General features: G+C 46.9%; 1 protein-coding gene across 2 annotated transcripts in view; it reads left to right on the plus strand.

Moving 5' to 3' along the window:
• Sgsm1 (small G protein signaling modulator 1) overlaps nt 1-23443 on the plus strand; it is a 71364-nt gene extending 47921 nt beyond the window's left edge. For both annotated transcript variants that reach the window (XM_041648419.1, XM_041648420.1), the window contains 7 exons: nt 267-854; nt 7307-7431; nt 8489-8571; nt 11821-11930; nt 13398-13494; nt 15685-15852; nt 21628-23443. In XM_041648419.1, coding sequence (XP_041504353.1) covers nt 267-854; nt 7307-7431; nt 8489-8571; nt 11821-11930; nt 13398-13494; nt 15685-15852; nt 21628-21716 — 1260 coding nt within the window. In that variant the 3' untranslated portion in view covers nt 21717-23443. The remainder of the gene's footprint in view (nt 1-266; nt 855-7306; nt 7432-8488; nt 8572-11820; nt 11931-13397; nt 13495-15684; nt 15853-21627) is intronic.
• The last annotated feature ends 1104 nt before the right edge of the window (nt 23444-24547 follow it).

The following is a 24547-nucleotide window of genomic DNA, read 5'->3' on the forward strand; positions in this document are numbered from 1 at the left end:
CCCAATATTAGACGTCTGTATGGTGAAAAGCAAACTTCTCCCCAAACTGCATGTCCCTATTGACCTCTTGAATTGCCAACATAATCTCAGCACTTGGGCTGTTGACTTTCATTAAGAAGAGCACACTGCCTTTGTACTGACTGCATGCTTTTCCACTACATGTAAATCTATCCCGAAACATCCCTGTTGTTGGATATTAAGTTGCTGCTTTAAACTGAGTTGCCCTGCACACCCTGACCTGCCTATCTGTGTGTCCCGTTCCTCAGGTATTTGAGTCTGTGGATGAAGTGGAACAGACAGAGGTAGAAGGCAGGTCAGAGGAGAAACAGCCCAAAGTCCCCAACGGGAACCTGGCAAATGGCACTTGCTCCCCAGACTCTGGGCACCCTTCGTCCCACAACTTCTCATCCGGCCTCTCTGAGCACTCCGAGCCCAGCCTTAGCACCGAAGACAGTGTCTTGGACGCCCAGCGCAGCCTCCCCGCTGTGTTTCGACCTGGAGACAGCAGCGTAGAAGACGGACAGAGCAGCGAAGCCACCACTTCCCGGGACGAAGCCCCCCGGGAGGAGCTGGCGGTGCAAGATAGTCTTGAGAGTGATCTCCTTGTCAACGAGAGCATGGAGGAGTTCATGTCCATCCCTGGCAGCCTGGACGTGGCCCTGCCTGAGAAGGATGGCGCCATGATGGAGGGCTGGCCCGGCGAGACAGACAAGCACGGCCGGGCTGACAGTGAGGACAACCTCTCTGAGGAGCCGGAGATGGAGAGCCTCTTCCCTGCCCTGGCTTCTCTGGCTGTGACGTCCTCTGCCAACAACGAGGCATCGCCTGTGTCTTCCAGTGGCGTCACCTACTCTGTAAGTCACAGGGTCTTTCCCTGATGAGGGTGAGACTGGTCACCGTTTGTTTCATTCCCCCCATCACAGGGGGTCATCGTTGTAACATGAAGGGCTGCTGAGCTAGGAGCCAGGAAACCTGACTCCAACCCTTCTCCTGGCTATGGCACAAGTCCCCTCCCAGAGCCTCAGCTCCCCAGCTGCACCCTGGAGCCTCCTCAGAGGTGACCTTGACCTCTGGTAGCTAAGGCTAACCTCTGCTCTCACAGACTTTGATTGAACAACCTAAAGCAAAGTTCAGAAACAAACCCACTTTCTCCACGATGTCATCAGCTTCCACATCCATGCTGTATAACCAGTTACCCAAGGCCAGCCACTTTTGCCAACTAGCAAGGGCCCTACATTTGCCTCTGAGTCTGTGGGCCAGCTGAGAAGCTGTACCCCAAGCTAGGCTCATTATGACATTGGCAGTCAGGGGTTGGTCTGTATTTCATCTTCCGGCAGGCTAACCTAGGCAAACGTAGGCTTGTACTCATGGCAAAGGCAGATGCTAAGCAGAGAGACCCAATGTGCCCATATATATTTTAAGCCCCTGCTCTGTCTGGCTCTCTCACAGCACTGACATCGCTGGCTGAAGCCAACTGTGTGGCAGAGCCTAGCATTGGAATGGGCAGTGTGGGCAATGGCAGGGGGGTCACAGAGCAGAACGAGTGTGGGAGAAAGTGAAGTACCGAGCCATGAGTCCCACCTGTTTCTCTGGATGGACACACATCTCTAGTGTGGAAACAGAGGCAGGTGGGCCCCAAAGGGCCCCAGTACCTTCTCTCCTATGGCTCTTTTCTTCCTTAGTTTACAACCATGTTTTGTTGGAGTACATGCCATAGTGACTTCCATATGCTTCTTCATCCCATCTGATGTCACAGGCTGCAGGGCCGGGACCCTGCCTATTCTGTGACGTTCCTTCTTTGTGGTTTTGGAATCAGGTCTGTGGACCTTGGCATGTGTGTGATGGTGTGTGCAAACACCAGGGATACCCTCAGGAGCAGGTATTCAGGAGCCTTCCTTTTTGTTAAGCATGTCTCTCCCTGGCCTGTAGTTCATCAATTCAGCCAGGCTAGCTGGCCAGCAAGCCTCAGGGATCCCCCTGGCTCCTCCTCCTCAGCTCTGGGAGAGCAAGCATGTGTCCCCATGCCTGGCTTTCTACATGGGTGTTGGAGGTCTGAACATGGGCTCTCATACTTGCCAGACAAGTCCTTTACTGACTGAGCCTTCTCCTCAGCTGCTGAAGAATCTCTTAGGAAGATTCCCTCATGCGTGTTCATCCTGAGTGATGTTCCTTCCCTCATCCTGACATCTATCCCTTTACTGAGTGCAGGGGCACATGACTGCCATGTTTGCACAGATTATACATGGAAGTTTCTGTCTGGTTTTGCAGCTGTTTAGTCCCAAAGAAACACGTAGAGGCTTATATTAATTATAAACTGTTTGACCTATTAGCTCAAGCCTATCTATCTATCTATCTAGCACTTACAATTTAAATTAAGTCATAATTCTTGCCTAGGTTTAGCCATGTGGCTTGGTATTTTCTCACTAAGGCATTCTCATCTTGCTTTCTCTGCATCTGACTGGTGACTACATCTCTGTCTTTCCCCTTCCCAGAATTCTCCTGGTCTGGTTACCCCACCTATATTTTCTGCCCGACTACTGGCCAATCAGCATTTTATAAAAACAATATGTTTGACAAATCTTTACAGGGTACAAGAGCATTATCCCACAGCAGTTCCTCTCTTTGTTTTTTCTTTTCAAAACAAGACCCTGAATCTAATCACCTTTGTTTAGCATTTTTCCTGACCATTGTCCATAACAACTTGTAATCAACATCCTAAACAAAGATAAACATTCATAATCCATTTTGGGTAATGTGGGCATAGTTTTCTAGGATACTTCCTGCTAATTGGGGACACTGATAATCTCATGGGACCCAAAGAAAATTTAGAATTATGATTAAGGCCTGACTGGCTGGGTCATCTCAGCTAGCAGTCTCAAGGCTGTTCTTCTTGATGTAAAACTCAGAGGAAACTGCAACAGAGGTGCTTGAAACATTGGGTCATCTGGATCATCTGTTCCCACTGGAGATTTCTCAGGGGGTCTTCCTTGGTCAAATCTGATTTTTTTTTACTGAGAATGCATCCACAGCCTCTCATTTCCTGTGGAAATAAAAGCAGAACCTCTTCTTCAAAGTAACATGTCTTTTGACTTTAATTTGAAGTCAAGGTATTTTTAAAATATATAGGTTGGATTAATTCAGCAGCATTAATAATCAAATGTCTTTTAGCAGCTGTTGCTCCTTCCTCAGCAGTCAAACAATTCAAATACAACACAATAACATACAGTAGCTAGATTCTCTGTGTATTTCCCATCATTATGTGCCTTTTTTTTTACTCTATATCTTTTATTTTTATTTTTTTAATTTTTTTCAGACAAAGTTTCTATGTGTATCTTTGACTGTCTTGGAACTCACTCTGTAGACTAGGCTGGCCTCAAACTCACGGAGATCTGCCTGCCTCTGCCTCCCAAGTGCTAGGATTAAAGGCATGGTCCACAACACCCAACTACCCTATTTCTTTTTTTTTTTAAAGGACTTTCTCTATCCTTTTTTCTCTCCCAAATCTACATATATTTTTAAAGCACTATAAACCCATTTAGAGAGTTTTATTTTGTCTGAATCTGTCTTTACTCTATTTCTCTATCTTTTTATGACTACATAAGTCTTTACTCTGCTAAGTGATATGGATAGGATTAAAGCTGTGACTTTGGTGGCTGGTTCCATCCCATTCCTTAGCTTTTTGAGAGTCTAGTTTCATGGCAGATGTACTGCAGGAGCCAGATTTATTGTCATGACTCTGTGGAGTTTCTAGGTCCATACCATCACCAAGAAGCCTGATGCCGACTGCTCATAAACACCACTTAAATGTTTGATGGCAGAGCCTCTTGAAAGAGCTGTGAGGTTTTTGCTGCTAATGCTTAGTCAGGAAGCCTCTCCTAAAGGAGCTGCACCTCTGCTTGCCATCAGCAAACAGAGCCTATTGGAGAAAAGATGGTTACCTAAAACAACACTTAACTCTGTTCTTGTCTATCTAGAATCCTTTTTTAAAAAAGCTTTCTCAGGTTTTATGTGAAAATTCTTGCCAAACGTATGGGTACCATTAATAGACAGAAGGTTTTGTCCCACCTGGTCCTGTAGCCATTCTGTCCCAAAGAAACACACAGACTTATAAACTGTTTGTCCTGTTAGCTTGGGCTTGTTACTAACTAGCTCTTACAACTTAAAGTAACCCATAATTTTTATCTATATTTAGTCACAGAGCTTGGTGCCTTTTCTCAATGAGGCATTCTCATCTTGCATCCTCTGTGTCTGACTGGCAACTGTACCTCTGCCTTTCCTCTTCCCAGAATTCTCCTACTCTGGCTGCTCCACCTGTGCTTCCTGCCTGACTACTGGCCAGTCAGCATTTTATTAAACCAATACGAGTGACAGATCTTTACAGTGTACAAGAGCCCTATCCACACAACAGATGGTCGCTGGTGTGTGATGGTTCCATTTGTGGTTTTCAGCTTCACAGTGGTGAGGAATGTATCTGTCGGAAGCAGACTTTAAGTTGGCATTCAGATCTTTCCCTGCACTAGTGTATGCATTATGATTTCTCCCCGCAGGGTGGGGCAGTGGCTACAGCTCCCCTGGCCACTCAATCTTGAGGGACCCTCTGGCTCTCTGGCATACTCTGTCATCAGCTGGATGCTCATAGGTTAGGTACTGGCCACACAGTTTTTAACTTTTACTGTATTTCAACTGCAACTGAGTTTATCCTCTGTAACCCCATCCCAAGGAGAGGAGTACCTGCCCTTTGAAGACTCTGCCCCACTCCTTCCAAGTCTATCCTTGATGTCAGGAAGCCTGTCTAACAGTCATGCATTTAAAGAGGGGTTTTCTCCCTTTCCAAATATTCTCTTTTAGGGGCTGGGGTCATACCTCAGCCAGTAAATTCTGCAGATTCCACACCAAGAGCTCACATCACATCATCACCATCACATCATCACATCATCACCATCACATCATCACATCATCATCATCATCATCATCATCACCATCACATCATCATCAACACATCATCATCATTACATCATCATCATCACATCATCATCATCACATCATCATCATCACATCATCATCACATCATCATCACCACATCATCATCATTACATCATCATCATCACATCATCATCATCACATCATCATCATCACATCATCATCATCACATCATCATCACATCATCATCATCACTACCATCATCATCACATCATCATCACATCATCATCATCATCACCACCACCATCATCATCATCATCAACACATCATCATCACATCATCACCATTATATCATCACATCATCATCATATCACATCATCACCATCACCATCACATCATCATCATCATCACCATCATCATCATCATCAAAGCACAGTAGACCAGGCACAGTGGCACACAACTTTTATCCCTGTTGGGGGAGGCTGCTCATCCATTCTAGGCTGCTCATCCCAAAAATAATCACACAGAAACTATAGAAAAAATACAAACAGTATTTGCAATATTCTTTGGCCAATAACTTAAACATATTGCTAGCTAGCTCTTGTATCCTAAACTAACCCATTTACATTAATCTGTGTATCATCATGTCACTGTGGCTTACTGGGTAAAGTTTGGTCCCCAGCATCTGTCTCCCACAGGGCTACATAGTATCTCCTGATTCTGCCTACTCTCTCTCCTCTCTCTCTCTCTCTCTCTCTCTCTCTGTATATATATATATATATATATATATATATATATATATATATATATATCTTCCTTCCAGCATGGCTATATTCTGTTAAGCCATTGGCTGAAAGCAGCTTCTTTATTAACCAATGAAAGCAACACATATACAAAAGGACTTCCCATACCATATCCTAACACTTGAGAGGCAGAGGCAGGCCTCTCTGATTTAGAGGCCAGCCTGGTCTACAGAGTGAGTTCCAGTACAGCATGGTCTACACATACCTCATCTTAGAACAAATAGTAACAAAATCAACGAACAAGTAAAAACCAGGATGGATTATGTAGCTCAGTGGTAAGCACTTACCTACCCTGCAAAGAGCACTGGGTTAGATCCCCAGTAACACACACACACACTCATACCACACACACACAGTCACACAGACACACACACACAGACAAATGCACATGCATCCAAGCACACATAGACATACACAGAGATACAGAGACACATATAAGTGCACACTCACACACGGGTATACACATACAGATGCACACGCACACAGTCACACAGACACACACTCAGTCACACAGACACACACATACAGACAAATGCACATGCATACAAAGATACATAGACATACACAGAGATACAGACACACATATAAGGGCACATTCACACACAGACATACACATACAGACATACACAGGCACATATGCACACAGATGCACAGAAACACACAGACACACAATGTACCTGTGTGTATAAGGGGTCTCTCTTTGTCACTGTGTGCCACTCTTTCTGGCGCAAGTCTCCCTTTCTTCCCAGCCAGGGTTTGTTGGGCTTGTGACTCAGTCGGTCCTGGAGTGTCCCACCTGTTGGTACACTGCTCTTGCTGCTTCGACATTCCTTCTCTCCTCCTGCACTTCTGGCTGGGTCTTTGTTGGGACACCTCCCATGCCCTTCTCACTTTCCTCTTAACAGTCACCTTCCCCTGGGTCTCCAGCTCCTGGCTCTCTCTTCAGCGGTGTCTGCTCCTGGAGCAGGGAGTGCAGCTCATGACCTGCCTGGCGTGTGCCGGATCTGGGGTTTGATCTTCAGTGCAACCAAACATGTCTGTTTTCAGTCTGTGTGCCTAGTGTGAGCCAGATGTCTTTTTCACGTGACTTATTATTTTTCTCCTGTGTGCTGTGAGATCCCTGCTGGACTCTAAGAATCTGGCTCCTGTCCCTATGCTGTTTTCGTTTCCTTGTTTCTCAGGCAGAGGCTCATGATGCAGCCTGGGCTGGCCTTGAGTTCACTCTGTAACCCAACTTCTAACTTACAGCAATTCTCCTGCCTCAGGCTCCTGAGGACTGAGGTGACAGCTTTGTGCCACTTTTAAATGTATTAAATATATTTGTTTACTATTCTGTTCTGATGCACTATGTGTGTGCCTGCAGTCCCAGCACTCTAGGTGTTGAGGCAGGAGGACTATGAGTTCCAGACCAGCCTGGTCTACATCATGAGACCTGGTTGCAAACAAATACTTTTACATCATGCAAAGTGAAAATAACTTTCCCAGGAAACAAAGAAAGCCAACTCTGGAGTGAACTGTTGGGAGGTGAGGACTGGAAGTAGTTCTTGGGGTCAGTGTCCCCATCGTTCCTCTCCCGCCCACAGCCGGAGCTACTGGACCTGTACACAGTGAACCTCCACCGCATTGAGAAAGACGTGCAGAGGTGTGACCGCAGCTACTGGTACTTCACAGCTGCCAACCTGGAGAAGCTGAGGAACATCATGTGCAGGTGGCTGCGGTTGGGGGAGTGGGAGGGGCAGTGCGGGAGCAGGGAGGGGGAGATTGGGGCGGAGAGGAGGGGTGGGTGAGAGATGAGGTGATGGAAGTGATAGAGGATGGGAGACACGTGGGGTGGGGTGGGAAAGTGGGGGCTGTAGGAAACCCAGCTGCAGCTTTGGTTCCTGTGGCTGCTACCACTCTGATAAGAAGTTTTATTTTATTCATAGTACCAGTAATAATATAGGACAAACTGAAGGTCAGGAGCAAAGAGAACAGAGGCATGCGTGCTCCTTAGTGCTTAGCTCCCTCTACACACATGGTCCAGGATCTCCTGCTGAGGAATGGTGCTGCCCACAGTGGGCTGTGGCTTCCTAGACCTATTAATGTGTAACCAAGACGGTTTCCCAGTGGCCACCATGATGTAGACTAGCCTTTACTCCCTTCCCAACATGACCCTTAGCACTAACTGTCACCGGACTGTGGGTGTGTCCGTTGCTTCTCTGTGCCTCAGTCTCCTCGCCAGAGAAACATGATCTTGATGAGACCCACTTCACACGATCGCTTTAAGGTTTAGAGATTCTAGGTGCACACAGAGCAGAGGATGTTGTCCAGGCCCAGTGGGTCAAAGCTGGTTATTCATAGCGACTGATCCAAATTCCTGGCAGACACAGAGGGAATCAGTAGGGCAAATTCCTAGAGACTTTAGTGAGTCATGTATTTGTGCAAAGTGAAGAATTCCTCCTGGTAGCCAGAGAAGAGGCACTTGAAAGTCATGTGTGGGTCTGGGAGGAGGAGATGAAGGAGGAGAAGAGCTCATGCACCCACGACAGCGCCCCTGGGTGGCAGTACTTGTGGAGAGTCCTGTGCTCTGTGAGGCCCTCTTGGGCAGGGTTGCCCTGGTGGCTGCACCTAGGATGTGTGGGACACTGAAGGTGGGCATCATACTGAAGGATGGAGGACCAGATGGGAGAAAGGAGCAAGGAGAGTTTGGAAGAAGCAGGCTGGGAGGGGACAGGAATGTGAGCTGTAGGCTGTGGTACCCTCATTGTGCCCTGTTTCTTCTGCAGCTACATCTGGCAACACATTGAGATTGGCTACGTCCAGGGCATGTGTGACCTTCTGGCCCCACTGCTGGTCATCCTGGATGATGGTGAGTTAAGTGTGTCCCCCTGCTCTGTGGGAGAGGAAGGGTTAGCCTTACTTGTGTCTCTGTGGACTGGGTCAGGACAGTTGCACAGCCTGGTGAACTCATCCCAAACCCAGTACTATGAGACATCCCACAGTGCACCGTGCTGAGGTCCACCTGGCTGTAGTGAGCCTCTGACCTGGTCCTCTGGTGCTCCTCATATAAACTCTACCAGAGCCTCTGACCTGGTCCAGATGGTGCCCCTCGTATAAACTCTACCAGAGCCTCTGACCTAGTCCAGATGGTGCCCCTCGTATAAACTCTACCAAACAGTGTAAGATTGAAGGGTAGCTCTTCATAAGCTCTCCTCCCCTGCCCCCCACAAAATAATTAACAAATTCAATCCAACAATATATAAAGAATTAGACAATATGACCAATTGGGGTTTGTCCCAGAACTGCAAAGACAGTTTAATATCTGAGCATCAATCAATATAATCAATATAACATAATATAATACAATTAATATAATATAATACAATATAATATAATGCAATCATACATCACCTGAGTGTAGACGCCAGTTGCATGATCATTTCCCAGCCACCCAGACACGAAGAATCACATAAAAACTTTATTAATTACAACACTGGCCAATGACTCAGGGTTATTTTTAACTAGCTCTTACATCTTAAATTAACCCATTTCTATTAATCTATGTATCACCACGAGGCTGTGGTCTACTGGTAAGGTTCCGATGTCTTTCTCCTTTGGCAGCTACATGGCGTCTCCCTTACTCTGCCTTATCTCCTCCTCTACCTCTGCTTGGATTTCCTGCCTTTCTATATTCTGTCCTGCTATAGGCTGAAGAAGCTTCTTTATTAGCCAGTGGTAATAAAATATATTCACAGCATGCAGAAGGGAATCCCACATCACCTGACTATAAAAAACGGGCAGGGTGTGGTAGCCATGCCTGTGGTCCCAGCTCTCCAGAGGATGAGAGGTTCAAAGTCATCCTTGACCAAGGTGAATTTAAGGCAAGCATGGGCTACATGAGGTCCTGTCTCAAAACATTAAAAGAGGCGGGGAGAAGAATTGGAAAGGAATTAAAACCATCCTTGGTGTGTCCTGTTCTGGATGATTTGACTTTAGGATGAAATCCAAAGAGTAAGAAAGAGCAAGTGAGTCTTGGGGAACGCAAGCATAGTCTTGTATTTTTACACAACTGAGCTGAGAAATCCTAAGGAGAAATTAAGATGATGAGTCCATGTGTCATGTCTCCTAAAGAAAGAAGTGTTTTCACTACCTTTAAAAAGGTGTGGCTTATCCATCGAACACCACAAAACATTGTCAGTCAGAGGAGAGGAAGCAGAAAGGGGGGCACATCTCCCATTGCAGCTGGAAGGCTTGGTGCTGGCGAGGAACATTGTCCTCTGTACTGTGTGTGAACTCAGGAAAGCCCTGTCAGAATCCCCAACTGTGGCTGCGAGATGACTTGGTGAGTAAAGGCATTGCCACCAAGCCTGATGACCTGAGTTTAACCTCTGGGACTCACGTAGTGAAAGGAGGGAACTGACTGCCACAAGTCGTATACACACACACACACACACACACACACACACACACACACACACACACGAGAGAGAGAGAGAGAGAGAGCGCTTTGGCGCCTTCACCAGGGCCTGCATGTAGATTTCTGGGCTGCAAACTGAGTCCTGAAAGAAGGGTTTGCAGTTGACACTCAGCTAACTAACTGGAGTTCAGTCAATTCAACTCCACAAGCTCAGTCATGTCAAGTTAGCAGCTGCTGCGACGGGAAACACACATGCAAAAGATGGAAGACCTGCCTCACTCGCCCCACACAAGAAGCACACTTGAACTTGATCCCAGAAAACCAAAATGACAACACTCTTCACTCTTAGAAGAGAGCTTTCAGGGGAATGCGGGTCACTTTGCTGGGATGGTCGATGTTGTGAAATCTTACAGTAACTCAGCAAGCAACAACTGGTCCACTGGGGCTAAGATTGGCAGCCAAACTTGGTGAGCTAAGCAGTCTCCCAGATGGTCCTGGCTTTGAAGGCATGAAGGAATCAGAACAGTGGAGGTTTGGTGCTGTGAGAGACGGTAGTCAGCTGCATGTCAGGGTGACCGTAATCGTGACAAGTAGGCCAGGCAATACAGCACCAGGGTGACGGGCCGCCAGACTCTGGAGGCATCTACTGCTCACAGTTTCTGTAATCTGCCCTGATTCCTTTTAAACCTGAGTTTAACCAATAGCGTTATCTCCCCAAGGTCACTAAGAGAAACTAGAAAAACTACCATTTTCAAATAAGATTTTCAAATGCAGTCCAGTATGTCAAGTTTCTACAGAATTTCTCAGAGGCTTTGCTTTCTTTTTTCAATTTTTGAGGTTTTGTTTATTTTTATTTGCTGTATGAGTATTTTGCCTGATTATGTTTTTGTGCACCACGTGCCTACAGTGGAGATCAGAAAAAGGTGACAGATCCCTTGGAACTGAATTACAGATGATTGTGAACTGCCATGTGGGTGCTGGGAATCAAACTCAGGTCCTCTAGAAGAACAGCCAGTGCTCTTAACCATTGACCCCTACTTTCTTAATATATGTAAATAGATATTCCAGGCAGCATTTGCTGAAGGAGTTTGTCCCTTCTTTACATAACATCAACCAAAGCTCTTGCTATGTTGACAGTTGCTTTTTAAAAAAATAATTTATTTTTATTTTATGTACAGCAGTGTTTTGCCTGCATGTAAATCTCTGTGAGGGATCTGTGCAGATCCCCTGGAACTGCAGTTACAGACAGTTGTGAGCTGCCATGTGAGTGCTGGGAATTGAACCTGGGTTTTTTGGGAGAGCAGACAGTGCTTTTAGCCACTTAGTGGTCTCCCCAGCCCCCAGCAGTTGCTCTTGAATACAGTGACTTCCAGAGTTGAGAATTCCATGAATCAGTAGAATTCTGAAGGAAAGAACTATGGAGAGCAGCAAAGCAGCATGGGCTTTGTGTCCCAACCAATGGAGAGCTTTCAGTCGTGTCTATGCCTGAGAGAGGCTGTTCCTCCCAGGGTCTCTGAAGCAAGACCTGTGTGACACACTACAGGTTGCTGAGCATCCAAGGGCATGGCCTCCACTGAGTCCTTCCCACCCATCTGTTTCTCATGTGATCATGGCCTCTGCTCTGGGCTTTCCACTGTCTCTCAGGAGCCCCAGTGCCTGAGACAGTGGTCTGGCTAATGCTTTGTCCTGCTCTGTCCCCAGAGGCCCTGGCCTTCAGCTGCTTCACGGAGCTCATGAAGAGGATGAACCAAAACTTCCCCCACGGAGGTGCCATGGACACGCACTTTGCCAACATGAGGTCCCTGATCCAGGTAGGACCCTGAGGCTTCCTGCTCTGACTTTAAGGGAGACTTTTCAGGCATCCTGACCTTGATTTTATCCTCCTTCTGTATTAATCTGTCTCCCTCCCCTTCCCTAATTGGAGGCCTCCCTCTTCCCCATCCCCCTCCAGATCACTTGTGCCCCGTTATTCCCCTCTCTGTTGCTCCCTGGCCCCCCTACCCCTTTCTCACTTTCCTGTTCTGCAGTCACTGGAGGCTGTGGACTGGCGTCTGAAGGTTTGCAGCTCAGAGAGTCAGATGAGAGCTAACACACCGAGCTTGTCTTTCTGAGTCTGGGTTATCTCACTCAATATGATCTTTTCTAGCTCCATTCATTTACCTTCAAAACACGTCGTTTTCTTCTTCTTTAGAGCTAAATACTATTCTTCTGTGTATAGTACCACATCGTCATCTCCCATTTGCCTGTTGAAGGACATGTAGGGTGTTTCCATTTCCTTTCTATTGTGGATGGAGCAGGACGCTGAGTGCTTCAAGCACATGCCAAGGACTGCTACAGCTGGGTCAGAAGTTAGTTTTCCTTTTAGGCTTTTGCGCGTTCTCCACACTGGTTTCCACAATGGCTGCTCCAGTTTGCATACCAAGCCCTCCAGCAGTGAGTGTGCCCCTCTCCACCCTGGCTAGCATTTGGTGTTGGTTGTTCTGCCAATCTTGGCCATTCCAACTGGGTGTGATGTGAAATCTCAAAGTTTTTGTTGGTATGCATTTCCCTAGCTGCCAATCAGACTCTACAAGAGGCAGGCCTGACGGTAGTTTCAGCAAAATCCTGTAGGGGAACCTACGCAGACTGGAGCTCTGAATGCCCTCCAGCCCAAGGTGGCTCTTGCTGCTGCTTTGGTGGGATTAAAAAAAGCCACTAAATGTTTTGGATACAAAAGGTTGAAGAAACAGGATGGATCAGGGTTGATTGCTGCCAAACCCAGAGACTATAGTTTGATTGGTTGAATTCACAAAGTACTAGGAGAGAATTGACACGTTGTCCTCTGATCTACACACACACACACACACACACACACACACTAGACAGAGAGAGAGAGAGAGAGAGAGAGAGAGAGAGAGAGAGAGAGAGAGAGAGAGGTGGCTCAACACAAGAAAAAGGACCAGAGTTCAGATCCCCACACCCTTATATAAACCCAGTGCTGGGGAGGCAGGGGCAGAGTTGTACCATTCTGCATTCCCATCAGCCATGCGTGAGGGTTCTGTTCACTCTGAATTCTTGCCAACATTTGCTACTGTCTGTCACTTTGGGTGTGAGCTTGTCTCGTTGCTCTAACTTGCTTCCCCTGATTTGAGGCCTGGCCATCGTAAGTCCTCTTTGGAGAGGTCTGCACCCTTGCACTCATTGGGAGCCACCTGGAGTGCAGGGTGAGCACACAGCCAGAGGATTCCGCTGTGCCCAGCTCTTTCCAGGGGGCTGATGGCCTGCCTTCCCTCCATCAGATCCTGGACTCAGAGCTCTTCGAGTTGATGCATCAGAATGGGGACTACACCCACTTCTACTTCTGCTACCGCTGGTTCCTGCTGGATTTCAAACGAGGTACAGACTGCCTCCTGGGGACTTGTCCCCAGAATTTCTGGGGTGGTAATGATGGGGAAGTGGAGGCTGAAGAGGACACAGGAGTGAAGGGCAATGGGGCAAAGGTGACAGAGGAGGACACGGGAGTGAAGGGCACTGGGGCAAAGGTGTCAGAAGAGGACACGGGAATGAAGGGCACTGGGGCAAAGGTGACAGAGGAGGACACGGGAGTGAAGGGCACTGGGGCAAAGGTGACAGAAGAGAGAACATTTTACTCAGATCTATCTTTCTCGCAAAATGACTATACAATAGGAATCATAAAATCCCTATTTCGGTGCCTTGGGAGACAGCTCAGCCAATAGAGTGTCTGCACAAGCCTGAGGTCCTGAGTTTGGATTCCAGCACTCACATAAAACCTAGGTGTGGAGGCCAGCAAGGTGGTAAAGGTGCTTGCCACCAAGATGGAGGACTTGAATTTGATCATTGGAATCCATTTGGTTAAAAGAGAGAACCTATTCCCACAAGCTTCCTCTGGCCTCCACACATGTGCACCATGACTTTAATTAATAAGTCCATTATTATTAATTTTATTTTTAATTAATTATAATTATTAATTAAATTATTAATTATTAATCAATAATTTAGTTAATACTTTAAGAAGTTTAGAAGGCCAAGTGCAGCCATGTATGTTACATGTCTGTGATTCAGTGATGGGAAGGCAGATGCAAATTGGCCACCAGCGCAGCCAAACTGGTGAGCTCTGGGCTCTGTGAGGCCACCCAACCCAGCTAAATCAATGAACTCTGGGTTTCCTGAGGTGGAAGTCGATAGAGGACATTGACGTCAATATTGGGCCTCCATGGGCATGCACACACACGTGCACATGAACACATACACGCCAAGATTTCTGTTTCATGGGTGAGGAAACTAAGAAGTCAAATATGGAGCTAGGAATAGGGGAGCCAGGGCCCAAACTTGGTTCCACCATCTCTGGGGCGAGGCCCTCCCATCTGCCTTCCTGCTTAGCTGAGATCAAGAGCTCTTCAGTTGATGGGATGTCAAGTGTGTTTCCTGATGGACTTAGCAGGAGTGTCGCCTCGGGATGCGCGCTGTTGGGCAAATCTGCGGTGAGGCGAGGAGCACTTGATTTGCGTGGTGGTGTCAGCCATCTGCCCCACGCTGTGCAGTATAATTGACCGGCTCATCTCTGGTCCTTTACTGTGAGCAGCAGGCCTAGGCAAGGTTGAGGTGTGGAGAGGCTGGAATGGGACAGTACCAGCCCACAGCCCTTGGCTGGGTAGTGAGGGCTTGAGACCCAGTGCCAGCCTTTTGGACTTGGTAGCCTTGCTCTTAAGGCAGAGGTTTTCAACGTGTGGGTTGCAACCCTTTTGGGATCAACTGACCCTTTCACAGGGGTGGCCTAAAACCATCTGAAAGCACAGATTTCCAATGGTCTTAGGAACTGAAGAAGCAATCTCAGTCTTGGCATTGATGTTGGCTTTTTGCACATACTGTTGAAAAATTTAGCAGTGTAGTTTACTGCTGTTCTAATAAGACTGTTACCCATGCTACACCATGCTTCAAGATAAAAATTCATTTATTTGTAGTTAGAAATAAATATTTCATGATATATAATTGCATATTGTTTTTTGTGATTAATCTCTATGCTTTAATTATGTTCAATTTGTAACAATGAAAATACATCCTGCCTATCAGGTATTTATGTTACAGTTGATAACAGTAACAGAATTGCAGTTATGAAGTCACAGTGAAAATAATTTTATGGATGGGGTCACCACAACATGAGGAGCTGTGTTAGAGGGTCGCAGCATTAGGAAAGTTGAGAAACACCGTCTTCAGGGCTCTTCCATCTCCTTGTTAGGCTGAGGCAGCAACCAGCTTGCCTATCACTGAGAGCCACCTGTGAATGCTGCTGAAGAGAGAGGAAGGGCAGTAGGAGAGGGCGGGCAGGGACAGGCCCATGCCAATCAAACCCACACATGCTCAGATTCTTCACACAGGCTCCTTAGACCGAGTCTGGGCCCCCTGCCTCCCAGCCTGAGTTCTGCCTGCTGCAGCAGGGTGTGAGCACAGGGCTGCTCTGGGACTGTCACCTAGAGAAGCGAGGTGCTTGCAGGGAGGACTAGGGAGGGCTCACCTTGCACTCTGTTCTGGACCAGCTCCTATGCGCATGTGTGCTGTGTCCTGCAGAGCTGGTCTATGACGACGTCTTCTCCGTGTGGGAGACTATTTGGGCCGCAAAGCACGTGTCCTCTGCCCACTATGTCCTGTTCATCGCGCTGGCGCTGGTGGAGGTCTACCGAGATATCATCCTGGAAAACAACATGGACTTCACAGACATCATCAAGTTCTTCAATGGTACCAAGGGGCAGGGCTGGGGGTGGGGCTCCAGATGCCAGCAGCTTGACAGCCCAGTTGTTCCCCTGCCTCCACTCTTCTGCTTGCACAGCAAGTTCCCTTACCCACTGAGTGTCTCCTCAGCCCTCTGTTCACCCGCTGGGACCTCAGCATGCTCTAGGTCGTTTTCTCCAGGCTGAGGCTTGGGGGCAGCACCTGGCTCCGCCACTGGCCAGCTGTGCCCCGTGACAGGGTCCTGCCCTCCCTCCGAACATCTCCTTCATCTGTGAAATATCAGGGTCTGCCCCACAGAGTTCGTGGGTGGGGAAGTTGGGAGTGGCAAGGAGTAGGTGCTTAGAGTCTGGGCCCAGCCGGTCACTGGGTGTGGCCTTGTCTAACTGACATCATGTTCTGGGCCTCGTTCTTCAGGGAAAAAAAAATGCTGCAAACACGTCCTCCCTCGAGGGAAGTCCAGAGAATTAATGATGAGACATGAAAAGGTCCTCACAGGTCCCGTGAGGGCCCAATGAGCAAGACAATTGCTAGCATTATTGCCACCTAAACAATAATTAGATGCTGAAAACAATGATAGAGCTGGTTTGCAGCTCCATCATAGAGCACTGACAAACACCAGGCCCTGGGCTCCATCCCTCACTTCTCACTCCAAAACTTAAAGAAGGTTCTAGAAAAGGAGAAAGCCACCTCGGGAACATGACTAAGTTTCTCTCAAGCCAGTTTTCCTTTTTGGAATGATTTTGGATTTGAGCCATGTAGTAGAATTTTATGTTTAGTACTGTTTGGTTTACTGGGAATTACAAAGATGGTGCCCAGCAGTGGAGTCATTTCCTAGTTCCCTTCACTTCCAGTGCTACTTTACGAGTTTCTGGGATGTTTGACACCAAAACTAAGAAATTACCATTGGCAAACTTCATGAGTTTCGCCTACACCAGAAACCAACCAGGCTGAAAGATACTTAAGGAAATGTTCGACATCCTTAGTCATCAGAGAAATGCAAATCAAAACAACTCTGAGATTCCATCTTATACCTGTAAGAATGGCCAAGATCAAAAACACTCATGACAACTTATGCTGGAGAGGTTGTGGGGGAAAGGGAACACTTCTGCATTGCTGGTGGGAATGCAAGCTGGTACAGCCCCTTTGGATGTCAGTATGGTGATTTCTCAGAAAATTAGGAAAAACCTTCCTCAAGACCCACTAATACTACTTTTGGGTATATATCCAAAGGTCTAGGTTTAGGTCTAGGTCTATACTCCATGTTTTTATTGGATTATGTGGTCTTTTGGTGTCCAATTTCTTGAGTTCTTTGTATATTTCGGGGATCAGACCTCTGTCTGATGTGGGGTTAGTGAAGATCTTTTCCCATTCTGTAGGCTGTCGTTTTGTCTTGTTGACCGTGTCCTTTGCTTTACAGAAGCTTTTCAGTTTCAGGAGGTCCCATTTAGTAATTGCTTCTCTCAGTGTCTGTGCTACTGGGGTTATATTTAGGAAGTGGTTCCCTGTGCCAATGCGTTGAAGTGTTCTTCCTGCTTTCTCTTCTATAAGGTTCAGTGTGACTGGCTTTATGTTGAGATCCATTTGGAGTTGAGTTTTGTGCATGGTGATAGATATGGGTCTATTTTTATTTTTCTACATGTTGATATCCAGTTATGCCAGCACCACTTGTTAAATATGCCTTCTTTTTTCCATTTGGTGTTTTTTGCTTCTCTATAAAAAGACTTCCTAAAATTCAATGAAAATGACCACACTACATACCCAAATTTATGGAACACAATGAAAGCAGTGTTAAAAGGAAAGTTCATAGCACTAAATGCCTACATAAAGAAGCTGGAAAAATCCCACACTAGTGAATTAACAGAACATTTGAAAACTTTAGAACAAAAAGAAGCAAACTCACCCAAGAGAACTAGATGGCAGGAAATAATCAAATTGAGAGCTGAAATCAACAAAGAAACAAAGAAAACAATACAAAGAATCAATGAGACAAAGAGTTGGTTCTTCAAGAAAATCAACAAAATAGACAAACCAGCACTGGGTTTACAAAGGCATACCACCATGCTTGGTTTTTACAAGTGTGTGAGGATCTGAACTCTGGTCCTTTTCTTGTGCTTGACCTCTGAACTATAAACTACCATCCCAATTAAATGTTTTCCTTTATAAGAGTTGCCATGGTCAAGGTGTCTCTTCGCAGCACTAGAAACCCTAAGACTCATCAATCCCTAAGACAATGCCCCACAGGCTTGCCTACAGCCTGATCTTATGGAGGCATTTTCTCAGCTGAAGATGACTACAGCTTGTGTCAAGCAGCACAGGGTCTTTGATCCATTTGAAGTTAATTTTATGCAAGGCGATAGATAGGCGTCTAATTTCATTCTTCTGTATGTGGCTATCCAGCTCTCCCAGGGGCTTATATTGTGGACACTCTTTTCTCTAACATTATTTTTGAATCTTTGTCAGTTAATAGATGGCTGCAGTTATTTGCACTCACGTTTGGGTTTTTTGTTTTGTTCCATTGTTTTTGTAACAGGACCAAGCTGTTTTTATTACTATGGCTCTGTAATATATTCTGAAACCTGGAATGTTACTGCCATCCAGCATTGTTCTTTCTGCTCTAGGTTGCCTTGGCTATCCTGGGTCTTCGTGGGTCTTTATGGATTTTAAGATTTTTTTTCTTTCTGTTTTTGTGAGATGGGGATTTGATTGGGTTGCACTGAATCTGTAAATTGCTTTTGACAGAGGTGTTGTTTTCACAGTGCTAATTCTACTAGTCCATAAGCATGGGAGATCTTCATTTTCTAGTGTTTTCTCGATATTTCTCCAGAGGTTGGAAGATTTTTGTTGCAGAGGTCTGTCACCTGTTTGGTGAGGTTCATTCCTAGATATTTTATTTTCTCTGAGGCGGATTGAGTGGGAGTGTGGTCCCTAGTGGTGACAATGTTTCAAGTTTCACACTGAGGTCTATCTTAATTGGGATCTTACAAAGAGATCCATGATCTCTGAGCTTTTTAGCTGTTGCTGTATAGGAAAGTCACTGATTCTATAAGTTCGTTAGGTATCCTGCACATTGCTGAAAGTGTTGATCGTTTCTAGAAGTTTTGTGATAAGATATTTAGCATCTTTTATATACAGTATCATGTCATCTGCAAATAGGAATAGGTTGGCTTCTTATTTGTTTGCTTGTTTGTTTTTCGAGAGAGAGTTTCTCTGTGTAATGGCCCTAGCTGTCCGGCTCTATAGACCAGACTGGCCTTGAACTCACAGGCCACCTACCTCTGCCTCCCAAGTGCTGGGTGGGATTCAAGACGTGGGCCACCACCACCTGGCTTAGTTTGTCTTCTTTAGTCTGTATTTCTTTAATTTCCTTCTCTTGACTCTTGTCCCAGATAGTGCTTAAAGTCCTATATTGAGAAGGAATGGGGACATTGGACAGTGCTGTCTCCTTCCTGATTTTAATGGGGTTCTTTTGAGCTTTCCTCCACTTAGGATGATGTTGTTTGTCACATATAGCCTTTATCACGGAGAGACATGTCCTCCTGAGTCATACTCTATAGGACTTTTATCATGAGGATATTTGGGGTTTTCTTAAAGGCTTTTCTGAGGACCAGAATGTCTGCTGTCAGATCGTATATGATAGGGGAACTGCACCCACAAAATCTAGAAGGATTAGTCACCTACACATGATGGGAACAATGACAGCACCTGTTGACAAGCTAACAAGGATGGGTGAAACTCAAAAGGCCTCCCCTCCAGAGGAAGAGCTACAGGCAGAGAGAGGGAATCGGTTTCCCCAGGGATGAGCCCCACTGATAGGTTACACAATCTGAAGTGATTAGCCCTAAACACATATCTGTGCAAATGAACTCAGCAGGAAATATTTCTATTTACATACATATGTAACAATAATAATTATTCTTGGACATGAAATTTAAAGGAAGTAGGGGGACAGAGGAGGACTTGTAGGGGGAGAGCAAGAGGCAGTAATTATGTAAATATGGTACTCCTCAAAAAACTAAATTTGAAAAAAGAATCTCAATTGATCATAAGTTCAAGGTCATGCTCAGCTACATAGTAAATTCAAGGCCAGCCTGGGCCACATAAAACTCTGCCCCAACCCCTACTTACCTTTCCATTTTTTTCCATAGTGGTTTATTTTCTGTTGTTACCATCAAAGAATCCAGTTATATCTACTTTTTCAAAAATTTTGCCCGTGTTTTTTTTTTAAGATTTATTTATTATGTATACAACATTCTGCCTCCATATATGCCCACATGCCAGAAGAGGGCAACAGATCTCATTACAGATGGTTGTGAGCCAGCGCTCTTAACCACTGAGCCATCTCTCCAGCCCCTCACCCGTGATTCTCTTTCAGGGTTGCAGTATGCACACCCTGCACAACTACCCTGTGATTTACTAAACACCCTTTGTTATTGGGCATTCTGCTTGTTTCAGTTTGAAAGTGTGTGGGAACTCAAAGCATTCCGCACTTTAGCACAGCACAATCCTCCTGCCTCAACACCCCCAGGTTCCCAAACTTCCTCAGTCCAGGGCACCCCTAACTTTTCTGCAATATGCACCCATGCAAACCAAAGTTCCCAGTGGTAAGGCATGAGGTCCAAACCATGTGACACCTTTGTCCTGTCCTCACCACTCAAAAGCTGTTTAACACCCACAGCCCAAAGGAAACCCCATTTCCCTTCGTCCCTTGCTTGGAGCAGCCACTGGTTGTGGAATATTGCACCTGTCGGGCCATGCACAAATCTGCACGCCTCACGATGAGGTCATATTCCCTCCCCCCATTTCCTGCTTCCTCAAGTCTTTCACACAGTCCTTGCTTTTTATCCCTACTGCGTGCGTGGAACTGGTGAGTGTTGCCAAGTTCCCCTCCAAATGACTGCATATCCCACAATGTCCCCAAGAGTTTACCAGGAACCCTAGGGGTACCTCAGCATCTGCTTTAGAAACCATGGTCTTAGGTTCTTTCTCTTTATGAAATGGTTTCTCTGTGACAAAGTCAAGCTTCAAATTATCCTGCTGTACACAGAGATCTGAAGATCTAAGCATTTGTGTAACTCTTGATAGTTCTTCCCTCTCCTCCTCCTCACCACCCATGGCTTTCTTCCTTCCCATAGAGTCTTCAAGAATCAGCCACATGGGGAAGGGGGCAGCTGGAGAGGTGGCTCAGAGGTTAAGAGCACTGACAACTCTTCCAGAGGTCCTGAATTTAATTCCCTGCATCCACATGGTGGCTGAAACCATCTATAAGATCTGGTGCCCTCTTCTGGTGTGCAGGCACACATGCAGGCAGAATACTGTATATGTAATAAATAAGTAAATCTTAAAAAAAAATCTGCCACATTGCTTTATACTACCTATTATCTTTAGGAAAAATATCTTGCTGTATATCCCAGGCTGGCCTCTAACTCTCAATGCTCCTGCCTCAGCATCCCCAGTGTTGGAATTAAAGGTGTATTGCTGTGCCTGGCCTGACACAGACTTGTAAAATATTCAGAAGTTCTGCCTGCAGGGAAGGGTGGAAGAACCAGCCTTCTCCCAGCACACTCTGAGCCAGCATCACTTCTTTCTATTTCCATGGTAATGCCGTGCAGTGACTTCCTGTTACACTCCTCAGTTTACGGATGGGGAAGCTAAGATATGGCAGTGCATAGCTCCTGTCAGAGTCACTCTGAGGGGGGAACACCCAGGACTTCACACCAGGAGCTCGAGGACTCTCCCGGGGCTGACACACAAGGCTGCTCATGAGCGTATTTTCTCTTTCAGAAATGGCCGAGCGGCACAATGCCAAGCAGATCCTGCAGCTGGCCCGGGACCTGGTGCACAAAGTGCAGATCCTGATTGAGAACAAGTGAGGGCTGCAGCAGCCAGGCTTCCCTGCTGCCGTCTACACCTTCCCCTCCTGCAGCCCAGCACGAGGTCCTGGTGTCTGTAGACTAGTGTGGACCGTTGTGTGAGAGCCATACCCTTGACCTTGACCACTGGACGGTGGCGCGGAGGAACCCAGCTCAGCCTTATGTTTTCCTGTTTGACCAAAGATTGCCCGAGACTGGGATTTCCCCCTCTTGGGAGCTGGGGTTGTAAGTAGAGGTGGCTTCTGGGCCTGTTGTCACTGTTCCTTCCTCTGTACCTGGCAGTGTTCCAGAACATTTATGCCAGGCCGGCTTAAAGCAAGGTCTCCCTTAGGCATTGCTCACATTCAAAGTCCCAGATGTCTGAGCATCATCCCTGGCTTCAAACCACCAGATGTTACCCGTACCATCGCCCAAGGTGACCCAAAAGTCCCTGCACAGCAGATGTGCCCCACTAGAGAACCACTGGCTTGGTGGAGGGGCTACCGGCATAGCCGTGTCTGTTCTCTTCGTGCTGAGTCACCTGAGGTCTGTTGCATGGCCCAATCAGAAGCTCACAGCTTCCCACAGTCCTGCTGGAGTCAGGTCTCACTCGCTGTGTTTTCTGATTTTGCTCTGCCCACTGCCAGGAGACTTTTAAGAGGGCATCCTGCGAGTGCCCTGGGGATGCAGGAACTGTTTTTAGGAGGGAGGTGGGAGCTCCTGATGAGAGCCTGGCCCTACTCCCCTCGCTAGGGGAGACCTCCCAGCCTTCAGCTGTGGACCTGGGCTCAGAAGCCTGTAGACTGTGTTTGTGGAAGCCCTGCTCAGGTAAACTAGCTCTTCTCTGAGTACTCAGTTCACTCACAACAGAGGAGGGACGAGCCAGGGGTTGGCCCCGGGACAGGATTGATCTGTGCTCCATGATGGTGGTCTGGGGACGGATGGGTCTGAGAATGGTTCCTCTCCACCTTCGTGCCAAGACCTGCCAAGCCAGACACTGTCCCGGGATGAACTGGTGTGCCTGCTCACTATCCCCCAGCAAAGCAGTCTGGGTGCAGCAGAAATCAAAAGTCACAGCAGAAGCTCATCCCCGGACCTGCAGCCTCTGGGGCATTCAAGGAATGTCAAGTAGGAGTTGGGAGAGGGGAGAGAGAGCAGACAGGAGTGGTTTGAAATATCTCCAGGGGCCTTCAGCCTGGCCCTACTCTGTAGCTTTGCGATGTCCTTCCTCTGTCACACCCCCTGAGTCAAACTCTGCCCTCCACTCTGTGGGCAGGGTGGACAGAATGAGCCCTTACTGCATCTCCATGGACAGCCCAGGGCGGCAGGATTGGAGGCGACCTGATGATCATGGTCACCTCCCAGCCAGATCCCTCATCTTTCTAAGATGGGAGAAAGGGCCAGCGGATAAAGGTTTATTTTGCCACAGGGCGGCTGCCACAAAGGGTGGTGTTTTAGCACAGCCAAGTCCAAACCCCTGACCCTTATTTATTTTTGTAACTGACCAGTGTGGAGTGTAGCACAGGATCTCCCACCACCCTTCGTGCCTCCAGCCTGTGTGCTTGTGGATCTGAGTGCCTCCTATTTATTCCACTTACCAGCTGATGTCTGTGTGTCGTGTTTTCTCCTGTCCTGGTGCCCTGGCAGTTCTCTCTTTAGTGTTGCCCAAGTGTCTTGTGTTTACTAAGAGGTGGTTCTATTCAGAGGAAATATAGCTGAGTGGAAAACCTAAGTGTGGGTCTAGTTATTTTGCTGCTTCTTTGTTTTTTGCTTTTGTTTTGACGAGGTCCTGGCTGGCCTGGAACTTGCTACGTAGACCAGATTGACCTTGAAAGAGATTCCTCTGCCTTTGCCTCTCAAGTGCTAGTATTAAAAGTGTGGACAAGGTTTCATGTAACCCAGGCTAGCCTTGACCTTTCAATCCAGCAGAAGCTAACTGAGGCTAGGTTTGAACTTCTGATCCTCCTAAGTGCTGTGATTATAGGTACTTACTATCTTATCTTTTTTTTTTTAATTACGGTCCTCTGCAAGAGGACCTCTTTAAAAAAAAAGAAAAAGATTTATTATGTATACAACATTCTGCCTCCACGTATGCCCACACGCCAGAGGAGGGCACCAGATCTCATTACAGATGGGTTGTGAGCCACCATGTGGTTGCTGGGAATTGAACTCAGGACCTCTGGAAGAGCAGCCAGTGCTCTTGACCACTGAGCCATCTCTCTAGCTCCTCATCTTTTTGGCTTAGGGCAGAGTCTGAGAGGCCCTCACCTTCTCATGCCAGGATGGTGGGAACAGTCACCTTCCCTCCCTCTCTCTCCCAGGGGAGGTCCCAGTAGAAAGAGGGATGACCAAGGCAGGGCAGTGGGAGGGGGTGCTGTTCATTGACCCTCTTTCTCTCTAGCTGGATGTTCCTGAGGAATTCTGGCCTTTATCTAATTACCAGAAAGCCACCTGAGTCTATCTCTGAATATTTGGACTTCCGTTTGGAGTCTGGGGAATTGGTGTTTCCTTTGGACCTGATTGATGGTACCCAAGGAACAGCACTCCAGGATGACCTCTGGCCTCACACACTTGTGCTCCATATAGAACACACACAGCGAGAGAGAGAGAGAGAGAGAGAGAGAGAGAGAGAGAGAGAGAGAGAATTCTCACCAGAGTACCGGTGAGAAGCATTGAGAATACACTAGCGTCCAAAGAGATGGAAATAGGCATGACTTTCTCACGATGCCACCTGGACTGGGGTTCTCTGTCCTTCTCTATCCTTTGAAGATTTCGGATCCTAGCTCTCCTGCTGTTGGACAGAACTATCCTCCAAGCGATCGGCCACCATCTTCATCAGTTCAGCTGTGTCC

This window comes from Microtus oregoni, unplaced genomic scaffold (genome assembly GCF_018167655.1).
Source record: "Microtus oregoni isolate MIOR12 unplaced genomic scaffold, Mior012 000003F_ref0000135, whole genome shotgun sequence".
NCBI classification, from domain to species: domain Eukaryota; kingdom Metazoa; phylum Chordata; class Mammalia; order Rodentia; family Cricetidae; genus Microtus; species Microtus oregoni.